This window comes from Lolium rigidum, chromosome 3 (assembly GCF_022539505.1).
Source record: "Lolium rigidum isolate FL_2022 chromosome 3, APGP_CSIRO_Lrig_0.1, whole genome shotgun sequence".
In the NCBI taxonomy this organism is placed as follows: domain Eukaryota; kingdom Viridiplantae; phylum Streptophyta; class Magnoliopsida; order Poales; family Poaceae; genus Lolium; species Lolium rigidum.
The window spans coordinates 380,017,257-380,038,417 of NC_061510.1; the positions used below are offsets into that span (position 1 = coordinate 380,017,257).

Genomic DNA, 21,161 nt, shown 5'->3' on the forward strand with positions numbered 1-21,161 from the left:
GGCATGGACGCCCGCCGCCGCAGTACCGCCTCGCCGGCGGGCGGATCGAAGCGATCCCACTCGCCGGACAACGTGGAGGATGCGTGGCGGCGCCAATACAAGAGATCCGCCGCCGGGAGCCGGCGTGCGGCCTGCAGGTACGCCGGCGCCACGTACGTCCCGCCGAAGCTCGTTGACTTCGCGGTGGGCGGGCGCTGGTACAATGAGGATCCGCCGATGAAGCCGATGAGCGGGCCCAAGTTCGACGAGTGGCGCGCCGACTGGGAGCGCCGCCGTTGGGCGAAGGAGGCTTGGAGCAGCTGGAGTACCAGCGCTGGAGGAGCTCCGCTCGCCGGCGAGGAGGAGGAGGCCCCCGACTTGTTGAAGGCGCTACGACATTTCCTCAAGGACGACGCCAAGAGGAAGAGGGCGAAGGAGGAAGAGGTGGCGGCGGCCATCGCCGCTGCGAAGGAGGCGGAGGCGGACTCGTACCCAGTCGACCTCCCCGAGTAGGATCGCGCATTCTGAATGTAGAATCGTTGATCCGTATGTATGATCCGTAGTATGATCAATGAAGATGAACTTCTTGGGATTTTTATTTTTGAAAATACGGGGCGAAATACGGGGTCTGCTAGACTGAATGGCTCTTCCGTTAAATGCGAACGTTATACGGGGCAGCGAAATACGGGCCGTGTGAGACATACTCTAACGTTCGGCGCCGCCACATAGTAGTTACTACTTAGTAGATTCTACTCCATCCCAGTTCTCCCATCGCTGAAGTGCAGCCATCCCCTTCCTCACCGCGGCGGCGCCTCCTCTACTCTTCAACTGCCCCTGAGATGGACGGCCTCGGCAGTGGCAGTGTGCGTTAAATCCTGCAATTGACGAACACACGGCGCCGCAGGATTTGGCTTCGGGTTCTCCCGATGTCTTCTTCCCTTCTCCCCCTTCCCCCCTCTATCCTCTCAGTTTATCTCTCTCAGTTTCTATCTCTCTGCAGGCACCCCCGAATCGATGGAGAAGCTTCACCGGAGGATAGACGGAACTGAATGGAGGTGGAGCCCTGCACACATCCGACGTCTCCGACCTCGTCTACATCGGATCGGACGACATAGTGTCCTGACCGGCAATCGGAGAGGTGCTGAGGCTCGTGAAGATCGTGAATGCCCACTTCCCCATTAATGTCTCCGTGACATTGGGTAATTTGCTTGACCCAAAGGATCAATCACGGGTAGGCTGATTCACAGCTGCCAATTTTTTATGCTGCTTGCTAGCTCAACATTTTGATGCTTCCCACTGACAACTATCTATCCGATTCTCACCACATTACAGATGCTAGGATTTGTTGTCCTTTGTGGAAGCTATCCGTCTTTTCGCACACAGGGTGTTTGTGGTTTTGTCCAAACTAATATGAAGTGATAGACCAATACTGTAGAAGGCAAATGATTAATTTTGTGGTTGTGATGTTGCATATCAGAATTGTATCGATAATTGGAATGGCCATCCTTTTGTATTTCTTGTTTTATCTATTTTCTGTCCGAATGTTATATTCATTTGGGAAGTTTACATATGATCCTTACTAGTGAGAGATGAAGTATTATATTGATAAGAATGCTGTAGGCCTATTATTGTGGTGATTATAGATAAAAAAACAGCAGTCCCGTGTTCTGAACTGAATTAGGTTTTCATTTCTGTCAGTTATATGTCTCGGAACTTTGTATGTTTGTATCCCAATGCGAGAAGACAAATTTTCAGTCAACACTAATTTGTAAATTCTATACTCTTAAATCTTGGTGTATTTATGGATCTAACTTATTACGTTGTTCTCCTGTAGATTTGGATCTAGCAACTCTGGACATTCAACCTCGCCTCTCGTATTACTGTGTATCACCATTCTGGTCCAATTAGCTGCTAACTTGCTTCCCATTTACCAGTCTCAGGTACACAATCCTTCCCGTAAAAAAAATACACATTCTTGATCCTTTGCCTGCTGTTTGAGCACACTATATGAATACCTTCCTGGTCTCCTTATATGTACACAAATAGAAGATATAATAGGTGAATATGGGCAAGACCAATATAGACTTGGAAGGCTATGATGAAGATGTTGAGAGCTGTATGTTTTGTGGCGACGTAAGCATGTTAGTTTACTTGTAGTAAAATGGAAAAAATGAATGTTGCTATCACCATGATGATTACGTAGTTTTTCCCACTTACCAAGAACAATGGACAAGTTAAAAATATGTATCATATCAAGAACCAAACCGTGCAATTTGTGAAACACAAGTTGATCTGTATGATCACATATATCAAAATTTACCAAGTGGTTATCATGTTTTGGAGGCAGTACTCAATTGCCGACATTAAAGGGTAAAAAGGTTTCAATACGACAAACCAAGATTTTGAATCATGTGAATACTACTAAGCTTTTTCTGCTCCTTTATATGGAAACATAACACCATGGTATGGAAAATAGCTTAATTAAGCCTATTTGTCTCATGCATGCTTCAACACCTTGTTTTCTAATCTAAATCATGATTTTGCTTAACTTCGCTTCAGCTTGGATATCTATGCTGGTAACTTTTGCTAGCCATCAAGGAATTTTGCATGCATGTCAAGGTTGCAGTTTGGTTAGTACTTCAGAATATGCCTTTTTTTTTGTCTTGCCAGTGAATGCCCTGTACACTGTACACTGATCATAAATAATGATTTTGCTTTAGTTTACTTAACACCCTTATTTACCTTTTCTTTGACAAAGTCAATGTTATGATGTGCCTTGCTAGAAACAAAAACTTTTTATCTCACACGTTTTATATATCCTTTGTTTGATGCCATGAGTGCTTGCATGCCCAACAATTCATTTAGATATTAGTCAATATTTTCCATGGAGTAGATCATTCAATACTCACAATCTGTATTTCTGGATATTTTCATATGCATGCCACGATCAATTATATAAGGAGATTAGCAAACTTCAGTTGCTTAAAAGGCATGATGGCGGATGATCAGTGTGCCCAGACTTTCCTGCATCGTCCAATATACTAGAGACGAAGTCTAACAAGAAATCAAGGACCTCGTGAGTACTATTTAGGCAGTCGGCCTCATCAATTAGTCATGCCAATGAGATATCAAGCCCTCGATTCCAACGGGGCTACGGACAAAAAAGGTCCTATCAAGATTCTATTTCCCCTTGGGTCTATCAAGCTGAACAGTTCGTGGGGATATAAGAAGATCACACTTAGACAACTGTCTACATTACCTCTTTAATGATCCGGATTCCATGACGCGTAATTCATCTGTCCATATATATTACTAATTTCATATTCATCACCACGGGCAAGGAGAAGTCGTCGTGTTATCCTTCATACCCTTGAAAGAACCATAGAGGGCATCGCTTCCTACCAGGCAGGTGAGGATTCGAGTGGTGAGTTTTGGTTTTCCCGTGCAACTGAACCCTCTGTCTATCTTGGGAAATCACAGGGACAATGGTTGTCCCAGAACTTAGCAATTGGATACTTTCTGAACCTATAGATTACCAGGGATGCTTCCATGATTTGCTTGAGTACACACATATACAATGTCTTGTCATGTTAGCTGTTACTGGCCGCTATTAGGTAGGTCACGGAGTCATTTATTCTGTAAGAATGCATTCCTCCATTGATTGCATTGTTACATGGTATTAAAAAACATCAGTCTGCTAATGAATCTCTTAGAAGTAGAAGCTTTGACAATATACATAAGAATACGGAAACTAAATTCTAGATCATGAGCAGTTTGTCTTAGAAGTACTACTCCGTATATCATTTTAACAGATCTCAACCATGAGTAGATGAGGCAGGGGTGGCTCCTCATATGGATATGTCCATTCATGTTGTACGGGTCTATGCCAGTTTGTGTTACATTTGGAATAAAATACTGTGAACATCAAGCAAGGATAAGAGAAGGAAGTTAGTTGTGCCAAGTATGTATAGGGAATTGCATTAAAGAATTTCCATGACATGTATCTTAGTATCCTGAATGTTACAATATGTTCTAAGCTAACCACTTTCAAACACCACACTAAGCCATTCACTAGAACAAATCAGCCAGAATTGCTGGGCTCCTAGCTGCACTATCTTATGACAGAACATGATATCGCCAATATGACTTAGCTTAATATGTAAGCTACTAAGATATTCCCTGTGATACTGATTACCATGGTAAACCATCCATAACTATCACCAACAAACCAGAGTGACCTGACAAACCATGAGTAGGCAAACCTTATTATTTGAAAAAAATTCAGCAGATGGAGAGATTTTATCGTCAATAGCTTAACTGCTGTCAACATGATGTGGTATAGTTTTCTGACACCATTCCATTCTGTGTTGAGTTGTTAACAAGATATTGATTAGAGCCAACTTCAATTGCAATGAACCCTTTGTACAAATATGTGTTGAAGCATGATATGCATGGTAGTTACCAGTTAATGGCTATGTATTTTCCTTTCAGACGAATCAACACCCTAGTTAGTCTAGGAGTCATTCCTATTCACACGATCCTTTGCATCATTATTTTACTTTTACAAGCAGTAGTGGTTGTACTCTGTTACAAGTTGGTGCTACTATATACTTGCATAATGCTTATATTTTTTTCTCGTATATTTTGATTTGTAACGTGCAGATGCCTTTCATTCATCCAAAATTGCAGCACAAGAGCTCGATGATGAAGCCTGAAGAAAACCTGCACCTAGCGAATTGTTCAAGATCATTGGATCTAGATATATTGATAACTAGCCAGATTTGAATATTTACTTGTATTTTGATAGTTGTGCACCTGATCTGTATTGTGGATTCCTGTAATATACCTTTGCTGTTATATGAGTTAGTTGTGCACCTGGCCAGGGACGCGAAGTTCCTGGTTGACGCGGAGCAGGAAGCAGAGGAGGAGCGGGCAGCCAACGCGGCGTTCGATGCCGAGATGGAACGACGCAGGGAGGCGGCCACTGCAGAGGACGACTCCTCCGACATCTCATGGTCATCTGATAACCCTGATGTGCCTACCCCAGAGGAGAAGGCGGCGGAGCAGAGGGTGTTAGTGTTAGTGGACTCCTTCGAGACGCTCGAGAAGGCTGATGATGCCATGAATGAGACGCTGCAGTGGTGCTTGATAGCGGACGCGGCGATGCACCAAGCTCTAGCGGTCGCACGGTTGGCGGCGGAGAAGCAAATAAGGGAGGGACGCAACGATGGGGCCGGGCCGTCGGGCAACAAGTAGCCTAGGGTTTGTATCAACTGTACTTTGTAGTACATTATGTTTTTTAAATATTATTCAAAAACAAAAAATGGGTCGCCCTGCTAGAACCTAGACGCAAACGGACGCGCGGTTAAAATATGTCCGCGGTGCGACGCAAACAGACATGCGCGATTACTTTTAGGCTTCCGATATGCATCGCTCCGTTGGAGATTCCCGCAAAGAAAAGAAAGTCCAATTTTCTCGTGGATTTCTAACAGGCACGTTTGAACCGTGAAGTTAGCGGTGCGTCATAAGAAAAATAGGAGTACTGGCGGCGCAAGTAATCAGCAGCAATCGATCAATTTTGAAAAAAAAGACTTGAATACAAGTGTCCCCAGTGGCCATGTTGATGAACTCTTTCCACCTCTTGAAGAAGACCGACTACTGCCGTCTGCACATGGTTCTCTTAGAATGAATTGGTTCGGATTGACACTTTGACTATCTAGTTCGCGATCCCCACCTTTTTCCTACACCCATTTCATTGCTACCAGCATAGTGAGGGATATGAGATCTCTGTAAGTAGTACTAGCAGCGCAAGTAATTATCAACGGCAATCGATCAACTAGAGCAGCACAGGATGAAACTTGCACGTTGGAGCACTGTACCAACCCGGCGGAGAGTGACATAGCTGGAGCATTAGGAGAAAGAACATATTTTCCTTGTCCGTGACTGAATAATTTAATAGTGCCAGACACTAGACAGGGTCAAAGGCGAGCACGAGGAACTGCAGTATTCCATCGCATGCATCGATCCTTCGGTTAGCGGATAGATCTTTAGACTTGCACATCCAGGACTCTACCAACCCGTCGTCCTAGAGCCTATATATATCCTTGTGCCAACGCGTCCATGGCATCGCGGAGCAAGTAGTAGCCTCGGCGCGCGCAGCTGGTAACGTGTACGCATCATTCATACACTGCTAGCACGTACAGCACGAGTGAGATGGCGGCGGTGACGGTAGAGGAGGTGAGGAAGGCGCAGCGGGCGGAGGGTCCGGCGACGGTCCTAGCCATAGGCACGACGACGCCGGAGAACATTGTGTACCAGGCAGACTACGCTGACTACTACTTCCGGGTGACCAAGAGCGAGCACCTCGTCGATCTCAAGGACAAGTTCAAGAAGATGTGTAAGTAGTCTCCGTTCGTCTCACATCTGCATATACTGCATGCATAATTTTGAGACGAATGAATGAAGTACGTTGTATCTCAATATAGTATAGGAGTATGTTGAACAAAAGGGCCAGAATTCAATTGTTGAGACTACCTAGTTAACATCAGCAAGCAACTAGACACATGACCCCGTTCACTACGTGCGTGCATGCATGCATGCATGACTTGACTGTTGACTCGTGATAGATAGAATGCATATAAGAAAAGACTTGCACACCGAGTTTATTAATTAGCTACCCAATATATGTGCATAAGAATTCTCCAATAACTGAACAACTTGCCTGAATGCTAGGTTTTGACACCATCATCGTCATCCGTGTTGATGTCGGTGAATCTATATATACATGCAGGCGACAAATCAATGATACGCAAGAGATATATGCACTTGACGGAGGAAATCTTAGAGGAGCATCCCAACATCTGCGCGTACATGGCGCCCTCGCTGGATGCGCGGCAGGACATCCTAGTCGCTGAGATACCCAAGCTAGGGAAGACGGCGGCGCAGAAAGCCATCAAGGAGTGGGGCCAGCCAATGTCCAAGATCACGCATCTGGTGTTCTGTACCACCTCCGGTGTAGACATGCCAGGCGCCGATTACCAGCTGATAAAGATGCTCGGCCTCAGCCCATCGGTGAGGCGCGTGATGTTGTACCAGCAGGGCTGCTTCGCCGGTGGGACGGTGCTCCGTGTTGCCAAAGACCTCGCCGAGAACAACCGCGGCGCTCGCGTGCTCGTCGTATGCTCAGAGATCACCGCCGTCACATTCCGTGGCCCTACCGAGACCCAACTCGACTCGATGGTCGGCCAGGCTCTCTTCGGAGACGGTGCAGCCGCGGTGATCATCGGTGCGGACCCCAACATGGCCATCGAGAGGCCTTTGTTCGAGCTGGTTTCGGCAAGCCAAACAATACTGCCAGACACAGAGGGCTTCATCGAAGGCCACCTCCGGGAGGTGGGGCTCACCTTCCACCTCCACAGGAATGTGCCAGTGGCCATCTCCAACAACATCGAGTGCGCGTTGGTGGACGCATTCGCGCCGCTGGGCATCGACGACTGGAACTCCATCTTCTGGGTGGCTCACCCTAGTGGCCCGGCGATCCTGGACATGGTGGAGGCAAGGGCCAAGCTCGACAAGAATCGGATGCGTGCCACCCGGCACATCCTCTCGGAGTACGGTAATATGTCCAGTGCGTGCGTCCTCTTCATCCTCGACGAGATGCGCAAGCGCTCTTTGCAAGATGGAAACACCACCACCGGCGAAGGCATGGACTGGGGCGTGCTCTTCGGCTTCGGCCCTGGTCTCACCGTCGAGACCGTAGTCCTCCACAGCATCCCAATCTCCGCGCCATGATTTAAAATTATCTTCCCTTATCTATCACCTCAATAATTTACTCATCCTCCTCGAGTGTGGCTGAGTTAGTCGTGTACAAGTACGTCTACGTTTCACAACCAGTGTGTAATCTCTCTCTCCCTCTCTCTCTCTCTATATATATATAATAATAAAAATAAAAGAGCTTCTTGTTGGTCCGTCTGTTTGCGCCCCTTACTTTCATCTAAATTACAACTAATACCACCGCCCAAGTGAATAATTGTTCGTTTATGGTTTCCATCCGACTGCCTACCCCCCGTTTTGTGCATACCAAAGCGGGGTTGGGCCACCAACCCACAATGCAGCAGAGATAGATGGTGTTGTAGTTCAAGTCGAACTACTACCTCCATCCTAAGACTTAAGGCCTACATTTTTTCAGAAAGTCAAACTATGTTAAGTTTGACTAAGTTTTTATCAAAAATTATTAACATGAAAAGTACAAAATCAAAATCATTAGATAGATAATAAAATATATTTGTATATGGTACCTACAAAATGTCATATTTATTCATAAATAATTCTAAAAATTTGGTCAAACTTTACTTCGTTTGACTTTCTGAAAAAAGTATAGGCCTTAATCCTTGGGATGGAGGTAGTACAAACATAGCATACAAACACGTCAACAACATATAAAAAGAACTTTTCACGCGGCGGAAGCCGCAGACAAGATCCCGATGGATTGATCTGATTCCGGACGCCTCTTCTTTACCGGATGGTTTCATCGACGTCCCTAGGCTACTTGCCACCAGACTCTATCGTATCCTCAGCAATTAGGAAAGATGCAATTATCTATCGTACCCGCAGCAAATCAACGGTGAGATATTCTATACTGCAACCTGCGGTATTGGGTACCGTAAAAACTCTTTAGTTTTACTCCTCTGCCATTTGGGGCTGCGCTGCGATTTAGGGCTGCTGGTTTTTGCTTCCGGTGATCGATCTGCCACACAGAGAGAGGTTTAACTAATGTTTGACCCCATTGATTTCAGAAAATGATACTGCTAGCACCATGCAAACATTGTACGGCTTAAAAGGGTTGACTCCACGGTGCTCGAGGCACTATCCCAACTTAGCCGTTCTTTTGTCAATGACTAAATTCTAGTACACTACCAGAAAACCTCAAGTACTTGAGGGTTCAATACCGTCAAAGAAATGTGATTTCCCCCCAGGTTAATAAAACCTGGCGGTACCTAGTCAGGCATTTTCTGTGTCCGGTAAAATAAAATTTGCTTGTGGGTTGGCCCTCAGGTTTTATTGACTTGTCGGGAATGACCGTCAATATAATTAGCTTCCTGAGAGCTAAGATACCATCAAAGTAAACTAATATGCTGGCAGTAAAGCAACGTCAAGTTAAATCATTACACTGACAGTTTAGTACCATCAGTCTAAGTAGTTATGTTGACAGTATACCACTGTCAAGCTAAATCATTAGACTGGCAGTTTATAACCATCAGTTCAAGCAGTTTGGTACTGTCAATTTAAAGAATTACCCTGACCATGTTGAACCGCCAAAGAATCTCTACTTGTATGAAACTGGCGGCTAGTCCCCCCCCGCGTCAGGTTAATCTGGTATTTGGGCTCATCTAGCTCCATATCTGACGGTGACCATCAGGAAAAATGTACAAGATCACGTCTGTGACCATCAGGAAAAATGTACAGATCAGGTCAGGAAAATGTATTCACCGCCAATATTTTTTGCAATTTATATTAGCAGTTTGACAACAAACCATTATCAGAATCTTACACATAACAGGATATTAACCCACTCAATACCAGATTCAAATGTAACCATAATCATCAATTCAAATCAATCCAATAATCTGCCGCAACACAATTTCATAAGTAGGACGTCCTGGTAGTAGCATGTAGGCAGCATGTATGATTAGTCATGGTAGAATGCAGGAGCCAACCATCATATTGCTACCTGCATGATCTTGCCGTTGGCTACTTGTACTTATGTGCTTGCACCATCTACATGCTCTTGTTGGTTGGGTTCAACATCACCCTTCTCAATATTGTCTCGGCTATCCATGTGAGCACCTAATTTCCCAATAGACGAAGGGGACATATGAGATGAAGCAGTCGCAACCTGCAAGATGAAACACCTTAGTACTGCTAGGTACAAGTAATGTCACCTTTCTCTAGCACATCTCTTTTTTTGGTCAGAAAGGAAGTTGCACAGTAACAAAAGAATATTGGTTCATCGATAGTAAGTAGTAAACTTTTCCCCTCATTTTCTGGTCAAGTGAAGTTCTAAGGTCTGGCCAATTTCCATTCACTCACTATTAGCTACACATCAATAATAACCTAGAGGCCGCATATGCTAAAATTCAAGAAAGCTCTATGTCAGTCATAGCAACATGTTTCAAGTGCAATACTGTTATTTAAACATGGACTGATAATATAGAGTCAGTCGTTGAATTCAATCTTATCCTGATTTGTCTCTCCATACCGTGCAAGGACAAGGTTTGTGATTTGTCCAATTTTCTGGTTGTACTTGTTTACAAGCAAATTTTGAAGTATTGACCGCAACAAAGAAGAGTCATGATTACCTCATCTAGCATCTCCGGTGTTGGCGTTAAATTACTCTTCTCCCAAAGTGTCTAATTTAGAAAGTAGTGATTATTCCACATGAAATGCACATGAATTGGAAAAATACTGGAACATAAAAATACATCTAGATTAACAATAACATTTGACGGTGAAGATCTTGACTTCGACGTATTTTTTAACTTTCACGCTCCATAATTATTTGCTTCTAGCGAAGTTCTTGATTTTCACGTAGAACTGCTCGGTAGGAGCTAGAATTGGATGGCTTCATATTGTTTGATCTAGCAGCTGACTTAGCACTAGTTTTACTCAAAGCACCAACTCCCAGTGGGAGTCTCCCATGAAGCAAGCCACCATTGATGTCATAGAGAATAGCTGGATCAAAAGGTCGTTGATCCCAATCATCGGGATGTTCAGCACTAGCAGATGTTGCATAATCATTCTGTGACCAAGAAAAAGAATGATAATTGATACTACAATGTGAATATGAATAAGAAGTATATATTTTGAACACTGCACCTACAAGACGTTTGTGGACTTTTTGGCTGCTTATTGGACCACTATCTCCAGTGGCTAGATCAATGTTTTTCATGCCTGACTTCATCACTTGGTATGTCTTGAGGTCAGAAGCTTTCTCGGGCCCATATTTGTGTTTCTACATCACAAATTTCAATAGATGTTGGCCAGACAAGACAGAAAATATCAATTTAAAACACATGCAAGTTCTCAATTCATACCAGTAGTTGTTTCGTTTCAGTGAATTTACATGAGCCACCATGATTTTGTGCAACATCAGTTGGGCTCAAGCGTGCACGCCGAGCTTTCTCTCGTTTGGCTTTATAGTCATCACAACACCACCAAGTACATAAATGTGGCCATGCTTCCTCGCTGCACCACCAAACCTTACCTTCCATGTATTGCTCATGATGGAGCATTTTTGGACGTGCCAACACGTCATCAATGATCTCTCCTTGTTTCCTTCAGTACTCTTTGACAGCATCTATACGGGCAGAATACATCATATCCGGAATACGCTTCACTGCATAATCTTCAAGCACATTGTTGGCTCAGACTTGGTCATTTTCATGGACCTCAAAAAGATGCTGCAAATAAATAAAAGAAAATAAGATTAAAGACTAGCAAGCTAAGTGAGTTTCAACGTATAGGCTTCTTATTCATATTCATAAAATAAATACATCTCATCTGTCTGTAATGTTCTAAGTGCTAAGATAAACAATAAATGAAGTCCATATTTGATGAAGTGAGTAAAGTGATTTATTTTCTTATGCGAAAAATTCTTTGAAGTGCAGATTCTAAACAATAAAATAAATACATCTCATCTGTTTGTCATGTCCTTTTGTGACGTATGCACAATCTGCATAGACTATCATGAATCGTCATAAGCGAAAATTAAATGAGAAGTATCGTCTAGTAGAGAGCAGCATGTTTTCCATATTGTTTCATACATACTCCCTCCGTTCTTTTTTAATTGACTCAAATTTAGTACAAAGTTGTACTAAATCTGAGTCAATTAAAAGAGAACGGAGGGAGTATTTCATAATTTGGGCACACCCAGGTCGGCTTTGGTCGACCAGTTTTAGTCTTGACAAGGAGAGAAATATGGATAGTTTTTTCATATACCCAAATCCTTGGTTTAGTCCTTGGTACAGTTCTTCCGTGTTTTGACTGTTTGCATACTTGTTATTGTAAAATTTGAGATGAAAAGGGACATGTGAACTATATATCAATCACCTTGAATCGTTATAGGGAGTAGAGAAGTAGTTAGTGAACACTCATATGATAGAAGACTTTTGGTAGCAAAGAAATATGGCATCTTGAAATTTTTAATAATAAATTTATATGAATGTTATTACCATCATTTTCGGAAAGGTCTGGAAGGGCCTAGGGCTACATTAAATTCTCAAGCGACGGTGTTACAATTTGAGTACAAGACCTTAAAGTACATAACTTACAAAACAATCTTACATATTAGCACAAAGGACCCTAGAAAATAAAGAGGAAAAGCAATAGCATCCTTCGTCTTCTCCACCGGAATATCTGAGACTCCATCGATGACCAACCTCTCCATCATTGGGAATAAATCCACTTGGGAGAGGGGGAGAGATCGTTGCACGTCATCAGGAACCCCTTGGATAGCCTCCATCTCGAAGGTTGGATTCATGCCTCCATCAGGAGTTCCTGCCTAATTAGCCTGAGATGATCATGGCCAAAAAGAAACGGGGCTGCCATGTGATGAACCTCTTGTACCTTAGATCTTCCCCACCATCTTGGAGATCTACGCACTGACCGGTCAGAATATGTAGCGCCCCATGGAATCTCCACACCAAAAGATAGCATCGCTGACTGAAGGAGCCCGTGCTGAAGATCTCCTCCTCTGTCTTCCTCCTTGAAAGCTCGTCGGAGAAGCTCAACAACAATCGTCTAGCGCCATGCCTGGCGACTAGAACGGAAGAGCTCAAAGTCACAACCTTATTATCGGAGATGACTGACCGTAGCATGCTCACCTGCTGCAACTCTTTCCACAAGAGCACAACAGCCACGAGGGTTAAGCTTAGGACGCACCAGATCCAGCTAGAGAGATTTGATAACCTACCCCCAAACACCATAGAGGCACAACCACAGAAGCTAAGCCTAATATCTACACTACTAGTACTGGCACATCACCTCAACCATCTTTGAATGGCATCACATCGCCGCCGAGGAGGGCCTCGGTTTGGTACGGGATGAAGATGTGGACTCTCAAACTACTCTAGCTATGAGAGACAAGAGGAGAAAAGAATGCGTGAGAGTGCCTTGCCAGCCGAGATGTTATTACCATGAAATATGTTGTCTCTTAATCAATTTGAGAACTTATGGAGTATAATTGCGCATTGTAATTTTTTTGAAACTATTACTCCCTTTGACCCATGTTACTTGTCGCAGTTTTTTAATAAAGCTTTGTGCTAACCTCCGACGAGTAATATTGATCACGGGGAATAAGTAACTAAATAAAAAATTGATGCATAGAAATTTTGAATTTTTTCTTTAGAAACAAGTGATTTGGTTTTTTTGCTCCAAAGAGCTTTTGCACCGGATTTGGCACGAACTAGTGCTAATGGGGTCATTAGCACCGGTTCGTGCGGTCTAGCACCGGTTCGTGCGGGACCTTTTGCACCGGTTCGTGTTACGAACCGGTGCAAAAGGGTTGGCGTCAGCCGCGAACTCTTTTGCACCGGTTCGAACCGGTGCAAATGGTCTACCCTTTTGAACCTGTTCGTAACACGAACCGGTGCAAAAGGTTTTTCTGCTCCCCACACACCTCCACCCCCCTAGATCGCCTTTTTTAACACTGTAAAATAGAAAAGAAAATGATAGAAAATTCAAAAAATAAAATCTTTTGAGATTCCTGTATGTTATGCAACCTACTATTAGGGAAAATTAACACATTTGAATTTTCACATTTATTGCAATAAATGTTTGAAAAATGGTAAAATCGCATTAACTTTTGCATACGACGTCGAAAAAAACCGTATAATATATCAAAATCATCGTGGGGAAAAAGTTACATCCGAATTCACCCGGGTTTACCCGGTTAGCTAATTTTTAGATTCTGAAAATTCCAAATGAAAATATGAAAGCAGGAAGATTTTAGCTCGCGCAGGGGAGGCCGGCAATCCAGCTCCGCTGGTCAACGCTCGCGCAGGGGATGTTGGAGATATGCCCAAGATGCAATAATAAAATGGTTACTATTATCTTTGTGTTTATGATAATGTTTACATACCATGCTATAATTGTATTAACTGAAACATTGATACATGTGTGTTATGGAAACAACAAGGAGTCCCTAGTAAGCCTCTTGTATAACTGGCTTGTTGATTAATAGATGATCATAGTTTCATGATCATGAACATTGGATGTTATTAATAACAAGGTTATGTCATTATGTGAATGATGTAATGGACACACCCAATTAAGCGTAGCATAAGATCACGTCATTAAGTTATTTGCTATAAGCTTTCGATACATAGTTACCTAGTCCTTTCGACCATGAGATCATGTAAATCACTTATACCGGAAGGGTACTTTGATTACATCAAACGTCACTGCGTAAATGGGTGGTTATAAAGGTGGGATTAAGTATCCGAAAAGTATGAGTTGAGGCATAAGGATCAACAGTGGGATTTGTCCATCCCGATGACGGATAGATATACTCTGGGCCCTCTCGGTGGAATATCGTCTAGTTAGCATGCAAGCATATGAATGGTTCATAAGAGACCACATACCACGGTACGAGTAAAGAGTACTTGTCAGGAGACGACGTTGAACGAGGTATAGAGATACCGATGATCAAACCTCAGACAAGTAAAATATCGCGTGACAAAGGGAATCGGTATCATATGTAAATGGTTCAATCGATCACTAAAGTCATCATTGAATATGTGGGAGCCATTATGGATCTCCAGATCCCGCTATTGGTTATTGGTCAGAGAGAGGTCTCGACCATGTCTGCATAGTTCACGAACCGTAGGGTGACACACTTAAGGTTTGATGTCGTTTAAGTAGATATGGAATATGGAATGGAGTTCGAAGTTTTGTTCGGAGTTTCGGATGGGATCCAGGACATCACGAGGAGATCCGGAATGGTCCGGAGAATTAGATTCATATATAGGAAGTCATATTCCAAGTTTGGAAATGATCCGGTGCATTTATGGCAGGTTCTAGAAGGTTCTAGAAAAGTCCGTAAGAAGTCACAATGGAAAGTGGTGTCCCGGAGGGACTCCACCTTGCATGGCCGGCCAAACCCTAAGGGGAGGAGTCCCAGGTGGGCTCCACCATAGGTGGCCGGCCACCCCACCTAAAGGAAAGGTGGGAGTCCCACCTTGGGTAGGACTCCCCCCTTGAGTAGGTTTCCCACCTATGGGAGGTTTTGTTGTTGGGGTCTTATTCGAAGACTTGGACTACAACTTGATGTCTACGGGTGCTTCTATTCTTGTAGACAGTGTTGGGCCTCCAAGAGCAGAGGTTTGTAGAACAGCAGCAAGTTTCCCTAAGTGGATCACCCAAGGTTTATCGATCTCGGGGAGGAAGAGGTCAAAGATATCCCTCTCATGCAACCCTGCAACCACAAAGCAAGAAGTCTCTTGTGTCCCCAACACACCTAATAGGTGCACTAGTTCAGCGAAGAGATAGTGAAATACAGGTGGTATGAATAAGTATGAACAGTAGCAACAGCACCAGAAAAGTGCTTTGATGTCCAGGACTGGCGTGTGATGGATGGTGGTAATATTGCAGACAGTACAAATGCAGTAGAACAGTAAACAAGCAGCGATAGCAGTATTTAGGAACAAGGCCTAGGGATCATACTTTCACTAGTGGACACTCTCAACATTGATCACATAACAGAATAAATAGATAGATGCTAGACTCTACACCCTCTTGTTGGATGATGAACACCACTAATCGTGTAGGATTACACGAACCCTCAATGCCGGAGTTAACAAGCTCCACAATATTCGATGTTCATATTTAAATAACCTTAGAGTGCATGACGGATCAACATAACCAAACCAAGTACTAACATAGCATGCACACTCGTCACCTTCACGCTACGAAAGGAGGCATAGATCACATCAATACCATCATAGCAATAGTTAACTTCATAATCTACAAGAGATCACAATCATAGCCTACGCCAAGTACTAACACGATGCACACACTCGTCACCATTACACCGTGCAGGAGGAATAAACTACTTTAATAACATCACTAGAGTAGCACACGGATAAATTGTGATACAAAACACATTGCAATCATAAAGAGATATAAATAAGCACTTCATTATACCATTCATAACGAGTGAATAAGTATTCCGTGAAATATAGCCTAAGAGACCCACACGGTGCACACACTGTCACCTTTACACACGTGGGACAAGGAGTCTCCGGAGATCACATAAGTAAAATCCACTTGACTAGCATAATGACATCTAGATTACAAGCATCATCATATGAATCTCAATCATGTAAGGCAGCTCATGAGATTATTGTATTGAAGTACATAGGGAGAGAGATTAACCACATAGCTACCGGTACAGCCCCGAGCCTCGATGGAGAACTACTCCCTCCTCATGGGAGACAAGCAGCGTTGATGAAGATGGCGGTGGAGATGGCAGCGGTGTCGATGGAGAAGCCTTCCGGGGGCACTTCCCCGTCCCGGCGGCATGCCGGAACAGAGACTCCTGTCCCCCAGATCTTGGCTTCGCGATGGCGGCGGCTCTGGAAGGTTTCTCGTACCGTGGCTTTTTCGTATCGAGGTTTTAGGTCGAGGGGGCTTAAATAGGCGAAGAGGCGGCGTCGGAGGGTCAACGAGGCGACGTCACCACAGGGGGGCGCGGGCCACCCCTGGGCCGCGCCGGCCTACCTCCTGGGGGGCCTGTGTCCCCTCTCTGGCGGCTCTCGTGTGTTCAGGATGCTTCCGGGGATTCTAAGATGCTGGGCGTTGATTTCGTCCGATTCCGAGAATATTTCCTTACTAGGATTTCTGAAACCAAAAACAGCAGAAAACAGCAACTGGCCCTTCGGCATCTCGTCAATAGGTTAGTTCCGAAAAACACATAAATATGACATAAAGTGTGCATAAAACATGTAGATATCATCAATAATGTGGCATGGAACATAAGAAATTATCGATACGTCGGAGACGTATCAGCATCCCTAAGCTTAGTTTCGCTCGTCCCGAGCGAGGTAAACGATAACAAAGATAATTTCTGGAGTGACATGCCATCATAACCTTGATCATACTATTGTAAGCATATGTAATGAATGCAGCGATCAAAACAATGGTAATGACATGAGTAAACAAATGAATCATACAAGCAAAGACTTTTCATGAATAGTACTTTCAAGACAAGCATCAATAAGTCTTGCATAAGAGTTAACTCATAAAGCAATAAATCAAAGTAGAGGTATTGAAGCAACACAAAGGAAGATTAAGTTTCAGCGGTTGCTTTCAACTTGTAACATGTATATCTCATAGATAGTTGTCAACATAAAGTAATATAACAAGTGCAATATGCAAGTATGTAGGAATCAATGCACAGTTCACACAAGTGTTTGCTTCTTGAGGTGGAGAGAGATAGGTGAACTGACTCAACATAAAAGTAGAAGAAAGGCCCTTCGCAGAGGGAAGCATCGATTGCTATATTTGTGCTAGAGCTTTGATTTTGAAAACAAGAAACAATTTTGTCAACGGTAGTAATAAAGCATATGCATTATGTAAATTATATCCTACAAGTTGCAAGCCTCATGCATAGTATACTAATAGTGCCCGCACCTTGTCCTAATTAGCTCGGATTACCTAGATTATCATCGCAATGCACATGTTTTAACCAAGTGTCACAAAGGGGTACCTATATGCCGCATGTACAAAGGTCTAAGGAGAAAGCTCGCATCGGATTTCTCGCTATTGATTATTCTCAACTTAGACATCCATACCGGGACAACATAGACAACAGATAATGGACTCCTCTTTTATGCATAAGCATTCAACAATTATTAATTTTCTCATATGAGATTGAGGATATTTGTCCAAAACTGAAACTTCCACCATGGATCATGGCTTTAATTAGCGGCCCAATGTTCTTCTATAACATTATGCAATGCTCTAACCATTTTGGTGGTAAATCTCCCTTACTTCAGACAAGACGAACATGCATAGCAACTCACATGATATTCAACAAAGAGTAGTTGATGGCGTCCCCAGGAACATGGTTATCGCACAACAAGCAATTTAATAAGAGATAAAGTGCATAAGTACATATTCAATACCACAATAGTTTTTAGGCTATTTGTCCCATGAGCTATATATTGTAAAGATGAAGAATAGAAATTTAAAGGTAGCACTCAAGCAATTTACTTTGGAATGGCGGAGAAATACCATGTAGTAGGTAGGTATGGTGGACACAAATGGCATAGTGTTTGGCTCAAGGATTTTGGATGCATGAGAAGTATTCCCTCTCGATACAAGGTTTAGGCTAGCAAGGTAATTTGAAACAAACACAAGTATGAACCGGTACAACAAAACTCACATAAAAGACATATTGTAAACATTATAAGACTCTACACCGTCTTCCTTGTTGTTCAAACTCTTACTAGAAATTATCTAGACCTTAGAGAGACCAATTATGCAAACCAAATGTTAGCAAGCTCTATGTATTTCTTCATTAATAGGTGCAAAGTATATGATGCAAGAGCTTAAACATGAGCACAACAATTGCTAAGTAACACATTATTCAAAACATTCTACCAATTACTACATGTAGCATTTTCCGTTTCCAACCATATAGCAATTAACGAAGCAGTTTCAACATTCGCCATGAAAATTAAAAGCTAAGAACACATGTGTTCATATGAACCAGCGGAGCGTGTCTCTCTCCCACACAAGCATTTATTCAAACAAAAGCAAAAACAAAAACAAACAGACGCTCCAAGTAAAGTACATAAGATGTGATGGAATAAAAATATAGTTTCGGGGGAGGAACTCGATAATGTTGTCGATGAAGAAGGGGATGCCTTGGGCATCCCCAAGCTTAGAGCGCTTGAGTCTTCTTAGAATATGCAGGGGTGAACCACCGGGGCATCCCCAAGCTTAGAGCGTTCACTCTGCTTGATCATATTGCATCATACTCCTCTCTTGATCCTTGAAAACTTCCTCCACACCAAACTCGAAACAACTCATTAGAGGGTTAGTGCACAATAAAAATTAACATGTTCAGAGGTGACACAATCATTCTTAACACTTCTGGACATTGCATAAAGCTACTGGACATTAATGGATCAAAGAAATTCATCCAACATAGCAAAAGAGGCAATGCGAAATAAAAAGGCAGAATCTGTCAAAACAGAACAGTCCGTAAAGATGAATTTTATTAGGGCACCAGACTTGCTCAAATGAAAATGCCCAAATTGAATGAAAGTTGCGTACATATCTGAGGATCATGCACGTAAATTTGCTTAATTTTCTGAGCTACCTACAGGGAGGTAGACCCAGATTCGTGACAGCAAAGAAATCTGGAACTGCGCAGTAATCCAAATCTAGTACTTACTTTACTATCAAAGACTTTACTTGGCACAACAAAACGTAAAACTAAGATAAGGAGAGGTTGCTACAGTAGTAAACAACTTCCAAGACTCAAATATAAAACAAAAATACTGTAGTAAAAACATGGGTTGTCTCCCATAAGCGCTTTTCTTTAACGCCTTTCAGCTAGGCGCAGAAAGTGTATATCAAGTAACATCAAGAGACGAAGCATCAACATCATAGTTTGTTCTAATAATAGAATCATAATGTAACTTCATTCTCTTTCTAGGGAAGTGTTCCATACCTTTCTTGAGAGGAAATTGATATTTAATATTACCTTCCTTCATATCAATAGTAGCACCAACGGTTCGAAGAAAAGGTCTTCCCAATATAATGGGGCAAGATGCATTGCATTCAATATCCAAGACAACAAAATCAACGGGACAAGGTTATTGTTAACCATAATATGAACATTATCAACTTTCCCCAAAGGTTTCTTTTTAGAATTATCAGCGAGATTAACATCCAGATAACAGCTTTTCAATGGTGGCAAGTCAAGCATATCATAGACTTTTTTAGGCATAACAGTAAATACTTGCACCAAGATCACATAAAGCATTACAATCAAAATCTTTGACTCTCATTTTAATGATGGGCTCCCAACCATCCTCTAACTTTCTAGGAATAGAAGTTTCAAATTTTAGTTTCTCTTCTCTAGCTTTTATGAGAGCATTTGTAATATGTTTTGTGAAAGCCAAGTTTACAGCGCTAGCATTGGGACTCTTAGCAAGTTTTTGTAAGAACTTTATAACTTAAGAGATGTGGCAATCATCAAAATCTAAATCATTACAATTTAAAGCAATGGGATTATCATCCCCAAGGTTGGAAAAAATTTCAGCAGTTTATCACAGAGCGAGCTTTCAGTAGCTTTTAGCGATTTCGAGTAATTTTGCGCGCTTTGCACTAGGAGTAGAAGCATTGCCAACACCAATTATTTTACCATTGATAGTAGGAGGTGCAGCAACATGTGAATCATTAGCATTGCTAGTGGTGGTAATAGTCCAAACTTTAGCTACATTTTTCTTTTTAGCTAGTTTTTCATTTTCTTCTCTATCCCACCTAGCACGCAGCTGACCATTAATCTTATATTCTCATTAATTCTAACTTGGATGGCATTTGCTGTAGTAACAATTTTATTTTCAATATCCCTATTAGGCATAACTTTCGATTTCAAAAGATCAACATCGAGGCAAGACTATCAACCTTAGAAGCAAGAATATCAATTTTATTGAGCTTTTCCTCAACAGATTTGTTAAAGGCAGTTTGTGTACTAATAAATTCTTTAAGCATAGCTTCAAGTCCAGGGGTGTATTCCTATTATTGTTGTAAGAATTCCCATAAGAATTAGCATAACCGTTACCATTATTATAAGGATATGGCCTATAGTTATTACTAGAATTGTTCCGATAAGCATTGTTGTTGAAATTATTATTTTTAATGAAGTTTACATCAACATGTTCTTCTTGGGCAACCAATGAAGCTAACGGAACATTATTAGGATCAACATTAGTCCTATCATTCGCAAGCATAGACATAATAGCATCAACCTTATCATTCAAGGAAGAGGATTCTTCAACAGAATTTACCTTCTTACCTTGTGGAGCTCTTTCCGTGTGCCATTCGAGAGTAATTAATCATCATATTATCAAGGAGCTTTGTTGCTTCACCAAGAGTGATGGACATAAAGG

General features: G+C 42.4%; 2 protein-coding genes and 1 long non-coding RNA gene across 6 annotated transcripts; 2 read left to right on the forward strand and 1 right to left on the reverse strand.

The window, feature by feature from the left end:
- Window positions 1-728: 728 nt before the first annotated feature.
- On the forward strand, window positions 729-5,206 carry LOC124704394. Of its 4 annotated transcripts, none has more exons than XR_007003555.1 (4): window positions 729-1,178; window positions 1,814-1,919; window positions 2,940-3,403; window positions 4,642-5,206. It is a non-coding gene; the product is annotated as an uncharacterized LOC124704394 (long non-coding RNA). The 4 variants fall into 4 exon arrangements; XR_007003553.1 differs by having other exon boundaries at window positions 2,940-3,388; XR_007003554.1 differs by having other exon boundaries at window positions 2,940-3,388; window positions 4,669-5,206.
- Window positions 5,207-6,192: 986 nt separating this feature from the next.
- LOC124704393 (chalcone synthase 2-like) lies at window positions 6,193-7,770 on the forward strand. Its single transcript, XM_047236650.1, has 2 exons — window positions 6,193-6,376; window positions 6,770-7,770. Exons 1-2 carry the CDS (start codon window positions 6,193-6,195, stop codon window positions 7,768-7,770), a joined length of 1,185 nt encoding a protein of 394 aa, XP_047092606.1.
- Window positions 7,771-10,543: 2,773 nt separating this feature from the next.
- Window positions 10,544-11,376, reverse strand: LOC124697518. The gene is made up of 3 exons (XM_047230100.1): window positions 11,073-11,376; window positions 10,859-10,990; window positions 10,544-10,777 (listed from the first exon to the last, which is right to left on the reverse strand). The coding sequence occupies exons 1-3, from the start codon at window positions 11,268-11,270 to the stop codon at window positions 10,544-10,546; spliced, it is 564 nt and encodes a 187-aa protein (XP_047086056.1). The 5' UTR covers window positions 11,271-11,376.
- Between the last annotated feature and the right edge of the window lie 9,785 nt (window positions 11,377-21,161).